Genomic DNA, 14,557 nt, shown 5'->3' on the forward strand with positions numbered 1-14,557 from the left:
CAACAATTCCATTTACATTTCAGAATAATAGGCTCTGCGGGATGGATGCTAGGATGTATAAATCACAATCATGCCCCATTTCTTTGTGAACATATCCACCTTCACCTAATTTGCATAATTGATATAATTTCATAAAAATGTTGTTTTACATCCAGCTGATAGAGCTTTTCCCCTTGATTTTAAAAAATAACATGTTATGTCTCTATGACCTTCTGTTCGATAGTTACAATCAAACATATCATTCCATATGTAGATTTCACATAGTGCATTATTTTATATAATGCGATGAATCAAAATCTGAAATGGCATACCTGTTCCTGGCTGGTACAGCCACATGGTGGCAGTTGCTTTGAGCTCCAAGATGGAGTTTCTTTTTTACCCACAGAGTGCTGGTCATCATGCTGCACATTCTTTAAGGTAAGGCTGGTAGGGCCTTTTTTGACTTCATTCCAGGCCCCTTCAGTGATTCCAGAATCTGGCTTCCCCATTTTATCAGACCTCTGGTTTCTAAAAGTGTTAAGTTCCTATCCCGTGAAAGATGTGGGGTTTGATTTCTTGAGAGGGCACCACTCCAGAGGGGCCATTTCTTGTATATTTAAGATCATTAGCAGATGGCCTGTGGCAGATGGAAGTTGTAAATTAAAACCATTTGTTTTGCACTTCAGGGACTGGCTTCCTGAGAATCAACTCCAGGCAGTCATCTGCTTTTATGGTTTAGCTCCAAAGGCCAGTGATCACACTTTTCTCATGTGACGGTAAGCCCCCTGCCCTTTAGCTTGTTGGGGCTGGTGTGGAAGGAATACAAATTGGCAGTTCAGGTCAAGTTTCAATTAGTTTGGTTTCATTCACATTTGCGGTCTTTAAAGTCACATTTCCTTTTCCGTTTGCTTTTACAGTCCCATAAAACACAGCAACATTATAATTTTTTCTTTGCAACTAAACTCCTGTCGCAACTTATTTTTGCTATCTCTGTAAGTTTCTTTCTATAAAGAAGATTTTCAGTCCTGTAAAATGAAATATACACATTGCAAGGCCTAATTTCGGTTTTGAATCTCCTATGAAAGGCTGTGCTTTCATCCCAGATTGGACTGTTTTTCCATTTTAATAAGATTTGCTGGATACTTTCTGGTAATTGGAAGGACTTATTTTCTTGGCTTAATCAGTTACTTCAGAGATGTATACCTGTTATAGATGGGCAGAAACAGTGCACATTTTCTTGCACGTCTTATTTTTCAGATGCTGCATCTCACATGTTTGTATTTAAAGTGGCATTTTTATTTCTAGGCATTCTTTTCTTTGAAACTAATTTCCCTTCACAAAGCAATCATCTGAACTAACAGACAGCATAAATATACTATAATATAACTAAAATATAACTATAAATGATGATAGGGGTAGCAAAGATATTCTGTTGGGCAGTTATGGTGAGAAGATATGGGTGAGGAGTTACCTAGGGTGGGGGAGGTTTCACATAGTGTCAGGTGAAACCTATTTATCACGGTTCATACCTATCCCTCTTAGGAAGCTTAATTTCCAGCACCCAATGACTTAAGGCAGTAAAAATTATGCTACTTCCTGTGACCCTGCTTTTCTGTTCCAATGAGCTGCATATACCCTGGGAGCTCTGTGGTTGGAAGCAGGTGTGTCCATTGTTTCTATTTTTTTTGTTGGCAGTCTTTTTGCTCCCCTATTTTGCTGGCAGGGACTGGGAGGCCATTTATCTGTAGGGATGGGTACAGAAATCTGGGAGTGAAGGGCAAAAAAGTTTCTGTCCTAAGTGCCAAACATAGAGCTTGCCTATTTACAGGCCAGGCTTTTTTGCCACTTTGGAGGATGGGTGGGCAGGATTTTAGCAGAAGCTACAATGGACCTCTTTGGAACTCTTTCTGCTCCCACCTGTGAGGCTAAGAACCATCAGGGCCATCTTCAACTGCATGTTTTCCCTTTCTCCACACATCTCAGACGTCTCTAAAAAGTCAAACTACCAACTTCACCTCCTCAGAGGTATTCTTCCTTTCCTCTCCTACTCCCAGAAGCTCATTGTCTCTAGAGCTCTGGTTCTCTCTAGGCTGGACTATTGCAACAGCCTCTTTCTAAATCTGCCTGCCACTACTCTCCGCCCTCTGCAACTTATCCAGAAGAGGACTGCAAGACTTGTCCTTGGCCTCAAGCCCAGGGATCTTTTCCCTCCAGCCCTGAAATCTCTTCATTGGCTCCCAGTGGCTGAACGGATTAAGTTCAAAACCCTCTGCATTGTCCACAAGGCCTTCTGCGGTCTGGGTCCTCTATACCTTCAACTCTCCCTGCGGAAATACATTCCAACACTAGCTCTTCACTCCTCTTCCTCCAACTCCCTCAGGGTCAGTCACTTCTCCAAGCAATGCGTTGGCGGTAGATCTCTCTCTTCGGCTGGGGCCTCCCTCTGGAACAGCCTCCCTGCCTCTTTGAAACTCGAGGAGAACAATCTTCTGTTCCGGAAGCACCTCAAGACCCTCCTCTTTGCTTCTGCCTTCTCTCTTCCTCATCCCTGCGGATCTGTCTGTTCTGCACTTGGCTCCTTGCTGCCCTCTGTATCCAGGCCCTGATCCCTGCCCACCTTTCTGAAACCGTACAGCCCCCTTTTCTGCACTTATCAGACACCCATTGTCTGTGCTTAATTACTGCACTTGCCACCTGCTGGCCATTCTACTAGTTTTTGTTATTTCATCTCATGTTCAGCACTTTCCCACTCCAATCTCCCCTTCACTTGCGTGTTCTCAATGTCACTGTGCCTAGTAAGATCACTGTTTTCCTCCCTTGTACCACCCCCTTGCCTCTTCGCGCCCTGAAACACTTGTGTATGGGCGCGATATAAATAAACTATAATATCAAATCATACTAGCATTCTTTGTGTTGAGGAGAGAGCCCCTGTAAACATGGGCATGGCACGCAGTAAGCCACACATTGGCTGCTTCCACCTGACCTGTGTGTGCGTACATGCCTTTCAGCGCGTGCCACCCACAATCTCGAATATATTGCAAGTATTTATGCAAAATGGCCCCTACATTAATACTTTTCCAAGTCAACATCTCTCTGCAGACACGCTGAAATCTTCTCGTGGATTAATATACAGTAAAATAATGCAAAGAGTTTGATTTCTAGCCTGCTTTTTTGTAGTGATGATTTCCTTAGGCTATAAACACATGGCTGCTCTGAGAGAATATTGAGGCTTTAGAAAACTAGCCACTGTACCCAAATTATCACATGTCTGTTTGTAGGGTGGTAATGCCAGAACTCTAAAGTTCATTATCCTTTCATCCATATTGGGCTGTTGACCCAATCTACTAAAAGCTCTCCAATGAAAGCTGAATTTTAAAATGTGTCCTGTTAAATGCATGATGTATGGCATATGTATCACAACAACTTGAATGCTTCTGCCTGAAGACAGCTCTTTGACAATCACATAAACGATACTAGGGAAGGTTAGCTCTATAAATGTGAGCTTTTAGTTACTTTATGGTTGGATTTACCTGACGATATAGAATAAATGTGATAGAATGCATACCCGTTATGAGAAAACATTTGCAAAATGATAAGCCCATTTTGACGCTCCCTTTTATAAATGATTGACAGAGACACAATTGTCTGTTCTCAGAAGGGGAGGTGCAGCATGAGAGTAAACATATAATAGGAATAGTCGGGAATAAAAAGAAGAGAAAGCTAGGGGATTGTAGTGTGTAGAAGGATGCAACTGCAGAGGGCTGTGTTAGGTTTGCGCTCTCATCTAACTTTGTTCTTTTTTAGGTGGTTGGGTGCTCCTGCTCGGAGGGCTTCTCTGGAGTCTTCTGTTCTAACACTACTTCTCAGTGCAAGGGTGAACCTTGTTTTCCTGATGTGAGCTGCACCAATCAGCCGGGCCCTGCTTTCTTCAGCTGTGGCAGTTGTCCACTTCGGACAGTCGGCAGTGGTCCCGATGGATTGAAATGCTTTGTTAATGGTAAGCATTTAACAAATAGTTTCTGCTTTCATCATCATGAAATGAGATAAAAGTCATGGATTTAAAACAAAAAAAATTGTAATGCAACAAGCATGTCCTATGCCTATTTCTTTTTTCTCGGTCACTACTGTGGAAAACACTGCCTCACGTGGTTTGGTGACCTTCATCTCAAGTAGCCTGGTAGAATCTGCAACCCCTTTTGGTCGTTCTCTGCGACCCAGTGTAGGAAGGTATCATCGCACAAAAGTAATGTTGTCTCTGTCCTTCACATCTATTGTCCTCAAAGTGACAATCATAACTCAATCCTGTCCAACGGTAAGAACTGTTATTTCTTATTAGACCTGACTCTAGCAGAGAGGAGGAGCCCCTGATCACATTGGGAGATTTTACCTCCCACTTAGCTGGAACCAATCATGGCACCTATAATAGGGTGATCAGTGAAGATGGTATATTGGGAATTCCTGATGCTTCAAGCTCACTCACTCAGCAGGATCGGTTAGGCGAGAATCTTGAGCAAATTACCTTGGCAGCCAGTTTGCACTTGGTGCATGGACATACTAAATCAGACAGCCGAGTTTCACCCACCTACATGAACAGATTGGCAGCTTCAACTATTATATGTTTGTCCCAGAAGCTTTGTGAGTAATCATTTTTAAGATACTGGAGAGGGTCAAATAAGAGCTAGCCACAATTGAAGCACACGTCTGGCCAGTCCCAGTCAAGGATGGCTTTAAGAGGTTCCAGAAGGAGACTAAGTTGGTCTTACTATAGTGTTAATCCCCCGTTCCAAGGGCTGGAACGGGGGTAACGGGCTGGCAGCTGAAGTTGTTGACCCGAGCGAAGTGAGGGCGGATAACGCAGGCACCGGGTCATTACCGCCCGTTCCAGTCCTTGGAACGGGGATTAAGGCTATTAGTATCCTGGGTTGCCAAAGCAGTAACACAGGGTGTTAAAAACAAGTATTTTCCTTCATTTAACGGGATGCACTTGGCATCCCGTTGAACGAAGGAAAACACTTTTCCAAAATGGCCGTCATGGAAAGGGAAGTAGGGCTATACACGGAGCCCCTCTTCCCTTTCCATGGCAGCCTGCAGGAGCGGAGCGGAAGGAGCACAGGGCAGTGGGGAGTGCCACCGCCGCCAAAATCAGGTAAGTGGGGGTTAGAAGGGGCAAATAAACACAAAAAAAGGGACGGGGTGGGGGAAGATACCAGCGGGGGAGCTGGCCATCAGGCGGGATGGAACTTTGGCTTTCACCGTTCAATTGTTAGTGCAGGTCAGCCTTTATCCAGTTGGGAAGATGTGCCCCGAGGACATCCCTATTATCAGGGCCAACTAGAGAAACCTTACTAAGTCCCCTGCTGAAGCAGTTAGACCCAATGCAGGCAGAGGTTGCAATTCGATGCTAGAAAGAACAACCCCAAAACCTTCTAGGAAGTGGTATGCACTGGAGATTATGGTGCCCCTTGTTATATGGAGGCCTGCATTGCAGAGGTGGCATGTAAGCAAGTTTTCTCTGTTGTTTATGCAGCTGATGGTTAGGTTTCATAATCCAGTACATTCCATAAAATGGGGAAAGCAGCTGCCCTGCCATGTCTACTTACACATTTCAAGAAGAGCGAATCAGCCCTTCTGTCCCAGCATGTCAATAACGCACTAGGGCCCAGTTCCCCACCAGTAGTATTTTTTAAATCTAAAGCTATGGGAGGTCGCTCACATGTCGTGACCTGACCAGATTATTCCTGTTTTTAAGGAAGCTGCTAGAAAGAGACATGTATTGTCTATGGTAAAGCTCTCTTGCGTCATCTCAAAAGCAGTCACATATCTCAAAGTACGTCTAGGCAAAAAAATGATGTCTCCTACACTGCATCTGTAGACCTTCACCAGACCTTCAATCTGGCTCTACAGGCAGATCTTTTTGACATAAATAATTATTGTTAAATACCATACAGGATATACACAATGACAACTATGCAGTAGGAAGATATCACTACAATAAGGAACTCATAAAACAATTTAAAGTCAAGAAGAGTGCCATACAGGTCTGTGTTCTGGCCCAAAACTTTTTAATATATATGTTAAAGGCCCTATGATTGTCCTTACGGATTTGATTGTGTTTAAACATTTTGGCCATCAGGGTCTTTCCAGCACTGAAAAAGAAACAGTAGTGCATATTTACAGACAATCAAGCAACAGAATAGGGCGGCAATCTCCACTTCATATTTGGATGAAAAACATTCGTCCTATATGGTTATGAAAACCTGGATTGGACATTTATTTATTGGACATTACATTTATTTATTTACTTAATTTCTTAAAGGCGCTGCATGCCTCAAAGCGCACCAAGAGAAGATGGATGAGAAAAAGAGAAGGAGGAAACAGAAAGGGAGGAAAGTGAGAACAAGCAATTAGTCAGCAAGGTTAAACAATAATGTCTTTACATTTCTCTTAAACATTGTCAATGATTGAGATGTTTTGATATCCAGAGACAGGGCATTCCATTCACATGAAGCATTGAATTCAAAGCTAGAATCACCAAACATTTTTTGGCAAGATTCGGCTGGTTAAGCTGAAGAGTGTCCGAAGAGCGCAGCACTCTGCCGCATGGTTTCCTTGATAGCCTTTTTGTGAGCTAATATGGCACATTCAGATTCTGGCATTTATAGGTGATAGACATAATGTTGTGTCTAATTCACAGCTTCACAGGAAGCCAGTGCAGTTTCCTCCTGAAAGCGGTGACATGATCACAACTAGATAAACCAAACACAGGCCTATCGGCTCCATTCTGAGTAGTTTGAAGACGATGTAGGTTACCCTGGGAAGTACCAATCAATAGACTGTTGCAATAGTCCAACTGTGAGTTTATGAGAGAGGATGCCAGAAGAGACCTGTTTTTTTATAGAGAGATATGGCCTGATCTGGTGGAGCATTTTAAATACAGGTCCACATGACGAGCAAATCTGAGATACCTGTTTCTTCATTGAAAGGTCGGCCTCCAAAAAGACTCCTAATGTTTTCACTGATTTGCTCACGGTAACTGTGCTTCCCGCAACATCAAAAAAGGCATAATGAGAATTGAGTTTCTTTAATCGAGGACCGGAGGCCATGATGAGCAGTTCAGTTTTTGAATCATTGAGCGCCTATGACTTGTGCGTCATCCAAGCTTGGATTTCGAGATAGACATAATTCACAGCTGCAACATCCTCCTGATAGTTTCCAGACAGTTCGAACAGGAGCTGGGTGTCATCCAGTCAAGAAGATCAAGAAATGGTATCATGTAAATGTAAAAAAGCAGGCGAGACAGGCATGAACCCGGCAGAACGCTGCATGTAATAGAGGTGGAGTCGGCTTGAGTCCTGTCAGCGGCCACTCTAGAAGTTCTGGGACCAAGAAAGGATGTGATCAATTTGACTGCACTTTCCGAGCAGTTAGAGATAGATAACAGTGTATTGTGTAATAGATTGGGATAGATAATATCAAGAGCCGCCGAGAGGTCTAACAATAAAATTAGTGCTGGGTGACTTCTTTCTATAATTCTCACAATGTTTGACTTAAGATCCAAGAGAGACGTCTCTGTACCGTGCTGGGATTGAAAGCCAGACTGGTATGGACTAAGACGTTTATTTTCCTCAATTAATTTGTGGAACTGTAAGTAGGCCACTCTGTCCAACATTTTCAACAGATATGGACGTTAGTAATTGGCTTATAATTCTTTGGAACTGCGTGATCAAGAGTGTCCGTTTTCAAAAGGGGAGTAACCCAAACATCCTTCAAGGCGACAGGTACTACACCCGTCGAGAAGGAGGAATTGATCATTGTGGTGATCCATGGTATCAAAACGTCCAATGAGCCTTTTAAGATGTCAGGGGGGCATGAGTCCCCTAAACAGGATGTAGATTTTATATTAGTAACAATCTCATTGACCTCTATTTCAGAGCAATTACAAAATTCAAATTTCGGGAGGGTAGCTAAATAGGTCACATGTTTACAATCAGCGTTGATGTAGTCCTTTTTGGTGTCAAGACTGGCCAGTTGGTTGAGGACACTCAGTGTCAAGTGAAAAAACAATAACATCCAATTTAGGGTTACATCAGGATTAAGGAATAGCACACTAGAGTTGGGCAATTGCAATCATGATCCCAATTAGCATCCACTACATAGAGGATCACCTCTCCTTCAAGAAGGCTCTCAAAACCTGGCTTTTCCCTTAAGCCTCCTGACAGACTTAGTTCATCTCCTGGGTGAACTATTACCGCCCACAACAGGAATTCAGGGGCAACCGATGAGCCGACAAGGTAAAGCATTGATCCCCATGGAAAACATTTCAGTCAAGCCTTATGATAAGCTCTGCAAGAACTCATTCTAGATGGATGTCAACCTTGCTTCACTGGAAATTATAGCACTCCATCACAATGGAAAATAGTTGTATTCCTCCTGGGACATGGCCACCCACCAGCTTACATCTGCAATAAGCTCTACTCGCCTTCGCCCACCCAAACACACTTCACCACTTCCAATAAAATGCAGCTGAGTCCCATGAAAAAATGCAACCCAGCTGTGTACATAGTCAGTCTCCTTGACTCTCCTGCTCCCTAACAGTCTGTCATAGCACCCATCCTCTCATCTGAGAGATATGTGCTGCTATTAGGGACCTAGCCAATCCCTACCTACCTTCGTGCTGGCTTAAAATGCACCTAAGCATTTTAGAATATTAGGTACCTAGCCACTCCTTACCTACCGTTCTGTTGGCTAAAAATGCACACACACATTTTAGCATCCTTCCGCCACATCTCACATCTCGGACCACAGTCCTCCAAAGGGTGATCATCCCCACAGCCCTTTGAGGCCCTATCAATGGCATTAGGTGCTATTCAAATGCATACATTACATAACATAACATTGAAACAGAGGGGCAGCACATATGATCGGAAAGGGACAACGCACAGGCCCAAAAATTGGAAGCATATGGGTTCAGAGAGTGATGGCACAGTGCTCGGAGTGGGGCAGCTGGTAGTTTAGAAAGGACATTGCACATATGCTCATAAATGGATATCACACAGTCTCAGAATGGAATAGTGTACACGGTTACAGAGGCACTCAGACTCTGAATGCAATAGGGAACAGTTTTAGGAACGGGTCGGCACACAAACTGGACAACCAGTGCTGGACAAATGGGTCAGAACGATACAGATAGGACAATAAGAAGTACCAGTGGCGACATGCAGCAACAAATCCAAGAGAGCAAGAATTTCAATCAAGATGGTCAAAAGAGCAACTCATTTAGGGACATCTCATGTGGGTGCAAATGGTTCATTATGCAGCATACTTTCTGTGAAAAAATGGTTAAAAAGCCAGACAGTTTGCAGTTGGTTTTGAAGGGTAACGCCAATTCAAAATTCTAATAGATTCAACTCACCAACAGTGCACGTGTCGTTGCATGTTCCTTTCGATATGTGCTCTAGGGAACTAAACTGTCAAAGGGACAAGTTTAAGCCAGCCCAGGAGCATGCCCTCAGCTGCAGCAAACAGCTGAGGAAGCGCTCAATGTTTCCACTGGGCTGACCCAGCTCCTCCATGGTGGGCAGGGCTATCAGTGGGTCGGCACCCGCTCGCCCATTATGGATGAACCAGCCGTGGTCTGTTCCAGAGGGGACATGAATTTCCGGAGGGGAACATCAGTGTCATGGCAGACAGCAATACCAATGAGGATGCACTATTCTAGAGAAGGTAGTAATTTCAGTAGGGGTTACTATTACAAATGAAGGGGATGCAATCTATCAAGTAAAGTGATGCAGACTAAGTTAGAGTACCTGCACAGCAACTGCTCGATAAATCCATAGGGCCAACAATATCGTGGGGTCATGGGAAAGAACACTTCCATTAGGAACTGAAGATCTTAAAAGGTGGATGCCAGCTGATTAGTGAGTTTTGTATAAAGCCTTGGATTTCAGAGATGTGTCTAACCCAGGGCAGTATGTCCCTAACAGAAGACAGGGCTTGAGGGAAGTCCCCAAAACATGTAATAGATAAAAAACTGAAAAGTAGGAGCATTACATAGCCCGAAGGGCATAACCGGCTACTTGTACAACCCGTTATGGGTTTTGAATGCTGTTTTCCACTCATCACCATTACGTACTCGCAAAAGGTTATAAGCCCCCTTGAGATCCAGTTTAGTGAATATTGTAGAGGACTGTAATTGATCAAGTAGTCCAGAGATTAAAGGGATGGGATAGTAGTTTTTAATCGTACCTGCATTCAGTGCTCTGTAGTCCACACATGGATGTAACCCACCATCCTTCTCGGAACAAAGAGTATGGGAGAGACAGCAGGAGAAACAGAGGGTTGAATATGACCAATCTGGAGTGTATGATTAATATATTCCTTGAGTATCTGATCCTCTTTACAGGTTTATGAATAAATGCATCCATGTGGAATGGCAGCACTGGGTTGAAGATCTATGGAGCCATCATATGCCCGATGAGGGGGAAATTGTTCTGCTTGTGTTTTGTCTAATACATCTTTGAATGCAAGGTATTCTTTAGGGTGGCATGATCATGGTCCTGTGCTATGGCCCCCACCCTAGGGATTCCGAACAACAATGCCAGAACAATGCAGGGCTTCTGCTGATGCGGAGCAATGGTCCTGACAATATGAGGAAGAAAAGGTCACTGCCTGCTCGTTCCAATCAATAACAGAGTTATGGGCACAGAGCCACAGATTTCCTAATATTATGTTAAATTGTGGAGCCGAGATAAGATCAAAAGAAATTGTTTCTCTGTGTCTTAGGTGAGTACTCCTGGTAATGCGTTCGGTTTGTTCTATCACTAAGGGGACTACCATATACAGCTCGAAATGATTCAGGCACAGTCTTAGGATAAACAGGAAATCCTTGTTCTGAATGTAATTACCCGTGGCTCCTGAATCAGTCATTATGGGAACTGCTAATTTATGTCCATTAGGTATGGTAAAGACCATTTAAATATATATGTGAACTAAATGACAGATTTGGATGTGAATCTGGTTCCTCAGGCCTCATCCCTATGGCTCTATTTAGGGACTAGTCTTGGCATTTCCCGACTTCTTTATCAGCCTCTTAAGACATACGAATAAAGTGACCTGTCTGACCACAGTATAAATATAGATTCTGGAACCACCTCCGCTCCCTTTCTTCTTTAGTTAGTGGACCTTTAGTGGCACTGATTTGCATTGGTTCGGGTTCACTAAGAACGGGAGATGGCCCCAAGTCCATTTTCCAAATCCTCATGTCAGTATTTCTATTCATTCCTTTACATTCTTTTTGTTGTGCATCTAACTGGAGTACTAGATCAAGAAGGTCTGGAAAAGAAGGAAGGGAAGGACCCACAGAAATGGCATTCTTTGATTCATCAGACAGTCCACGATAGAAGACAGCTGCCTTCTTGTGCTCATGCCAATAAGTTCCAGCTGCAAGTTGATTAAATCGCCCCAAATATTGGAAGAATGAGGGTTCCCAATATTCATGGCGCCTAGAAGAATATTGAATTCATATAGAGCTGTATCATTTGATTACTAAAGTGGATTCGCCAAAGCTGCTGCTGTGCCACTTAAATGTAATTATACCAAGGCCGCCTTAGTTGTGGCATCAGGAACTGCCAGAGTTCGGCATACGAAATGCAGTTTACATTGATTTATGAAAGTCCTATATTGTTTGGGGTCATCCAAGAAACTCTCTGGTGCTGCCAAGGGAGATGGTGTAAGTAATAACATGGAAATGCAACCAGGAATTGATAGAGGGGGGTCCCAGTGGTATGGGAGTAGCCACAGTTTCTTAATCCCCCAAATTCATCATCGGGTGGAAGGGGATGCACAAGAACCTGGATGGCATCAATGTGTTGGTGCAGTGATTTGTGCGCTGGTGCCATATAAGCCCTTAGGGCATGAAAGGCCTGTAATAAAGCAGCCATTGGATCAGCAGGAGTCTCCATTGGTAGCAGTATAGTACAGCTGCTAAATCTGTCATAGCCCGAACCCCACAAGAATGAGAGTACCGATATTCTACTATAAGGAGATTTTCCTCCTGAGAGCACAGCCCACGGATATAAAAGGTAGTGTTAGGCTAAGGGCTAAGTTGAAAAGGCAGGAGTAATGAATATATATGTTTGTAACACAGACAGTTATCAAACATTTCCCCTACATTCCCAGCCTACCTGAAACACGTGTGTGATGAGTACTTTGTATAGTTCCAAGAATCAGTAAACAATAGTTCCAAGATAGTCACAAATCCAGAGGTTTGAATGTAGGAAGGTTCAATAAACCAGACGGCACGCTGACGCACTTTGGATGTCTATACCCAGACGGAACAAGGACGCAACTAACACTGTTCATCTGACTCCATGTAAATCCGGGAAGGCAGCTGACTGTCCAAAAATAGTTCTTGCAGCACTGTCTTAAGGTGAATCCGGAAGCCGACGGGAGAAGGCCAAGGTAAAGGCCTTCCCCCCTCTCTGCAGCTCTCCGCTGCCTGACAGTGCTGGATGGAGGTCCCTGGCGCTGTCATCAAGGTAAGCCTGCAGTCTCAAACTCCAGCTACCCCCTGTCCACATCTTTAAACCATTCAACATGCTCTGTAATGAACGTGCGGCTCTGGTCACGCACCGTCATGGCCCCACCCACTTATGCACCTAACGTAAGCACATGCAACAAACGACTCGCTAGTAGGAATCCCTACTCCGCTCCCCACCTTTTGGCTCCTACCGCGCCAGATTTGATGACACCGACACCCATCTCACACACTGTGTCACCTGCCACTCTACCGGTGTCTCTCTGGCCCTCAACGGAAATGCTCACCTTACACCCCAAAGTCTCCGACTACCACGCTGGCCTCATTTGCCCGCTCACACCTTCAACAGCCAGCCTCTCCCAGGACTCACAGGAGATATGCTTCTCAAGTACCATGTTGCCCAACACCACTGTGTCCTTGGCTGGCTACGCATCCAATAATCGCCCACCAGAGCGGCTGACCCAGTAGCGCACGTCAGGCTCACTGTCATCTCTCTACCATGCCTGTACACCCAAAGACTTCCCTACTTTGAACGCTAATACTCATGTTTTTGATCCACGTCACAAAAATGATACTCCTAAACTAAGACTTACTGCCCATGGGCCTCATTACGACCCAGGCGGTAAAGTTACCGCCTGGGTCATACCTTTACCACCATGGCGTAAACTATGCTCCCCTCCTCTCTAAACTATGTTTACGCCATGGTGGTTGGCAGACTTACCGCCCCATTCTGAGGTTGGCGGGGCGGTAAGTCCCCAATCCCCATTTACCCTTCCCCATTCCCATTTTTGCCCCATAGGGCATAATGGGAGTGGGGAAGGCGTTAATTACGCCACCGTAAATTACGGTGGCGTAATTAACAACAAGGTCCCTTAGCGCCATTGATTTTAACACCTGATAAAAGCAGGTGTTAAATCCTCCATGGCGCTAAGGGACCTCGGAATCAGGCGGTAAGGGTCGGCGCTGTTTACGCTGCCGTAAACCCCTTACCGCCTGGGTCGTAATGAGGCCCCATGTCACTCCATTCCCTCAGCAATCAAATGATAGCCACCTGATAGCCACATGCCTGTTGTTTCATGTGCCACTACTCTGCGAATAACAGTAGCCCCTAATGTTGTGCACATACCACTACTTGCTGCCCACCACCATATAAATATGCAAGTGCCTGCTGCCCCCACCGCTATGAACATGCAAGTGCCTGCTGCCCCCACTGTTCTGAATATGCAAGTGCCTGTTGCATCCACTGTCATTAATATGCAAGTTCCTGTTGACCCCACTGTCTTGAATATGCAAGTGCCTGCTGCCCCCACTGTTTTGAATATGCAAGTGCCTGCTGCCCCCACTGTTTTGAATATGCAAGTGCCTGTTGCCCACACTGTCTTGAATATGCAAGTGCCTGCTGCCCCCACTGTCTTGAATATGCAAGTGCCTGTTGCCCCCACTGTCTTGAATATGCAAGTGCCTGTTGCCCCCACTGTCTTGAATATGCAAGTGCATGTTGCTCCTAACGCAACTATCCTGCCTATGCATGTCAGCTATGATGCCCCAGTGCTACCCCAAGTCAATTCTGTACAGACTGCCACCCTCAAGTGTGCCCTGATTAATACCCGATCAGTTCCAGCACACGCCTTGGACATCCATGACTTAATTCTCAAAAACAACACTGACCTCCTTATAATTACTGAAACTTGGTTGAATGAAACCTCAGGTCCTGCCCTCTCTCTGGCCATTCCGGACGGATACACCATCTACAGGCAAGACCGCCCCATTCTCAGCGACGGGGTAGTAGCCCTCATCGCCAAAGAAAACCTTGCTATCAGGAGGATTGAAGGTGAACTTGTCCACAGCTGTGACTACCCTCCTCTCAAAATAAATCTCTCCCCCAAACTAACCTTGGCTCTTTACATTGTTTATCGACCCCCGGGTCCAATATCCGATTTCCATGACTCCTCATCCACGCTCTTTCAGGCAATTTAAAAAAAAAACTCCAAAGTCCTACTCATAGGTGACCTTAACTTAGGCCTCAATGATCCTAATGACACC

At 44.6% G+C, this 14,557-nt stretch overlaps 1 protein-coding gene across 2 annotated transcripts in view; it reads left to right on the top strand.

Moving 5' to 3' along the window:
• The window catches only part of LOC138468025 (fibrillin-2-like), a 691,910-nt gene that overhangs the window by 491,832 nt on the left and 185,521 nt on the right, over positions 1-14,557 (top strand). For both annotated transcript variants that reach the window (XM_069608420.1, XM_069608421.1), the window contains one exon: positions 3,784-3,976. In XM_069608420.1, the coding sequence (XP_069464521.1) occupies positions 3,784-3,976 (193 nt within the window). The remainder of the gene's footprint in view (positions 1-3,783; positions 3,977-14,557) is intronic.

This window comes from Ambystoma mexicanum, chromosome 4q, assembly GCF_040938575.1.
Source record: "Ambystoma mexicanum isolate Mex_15411 chromosome 4q, UKY_AmexF1_1, whole genome shotgun sequence".
Classification (NCBI taxonomy): Eukaryota; Metazoa; Chordata; class Amphibia; order Caudata; family Ambystomatidae; genus Ambystoma; species Ambystoma mexicanum.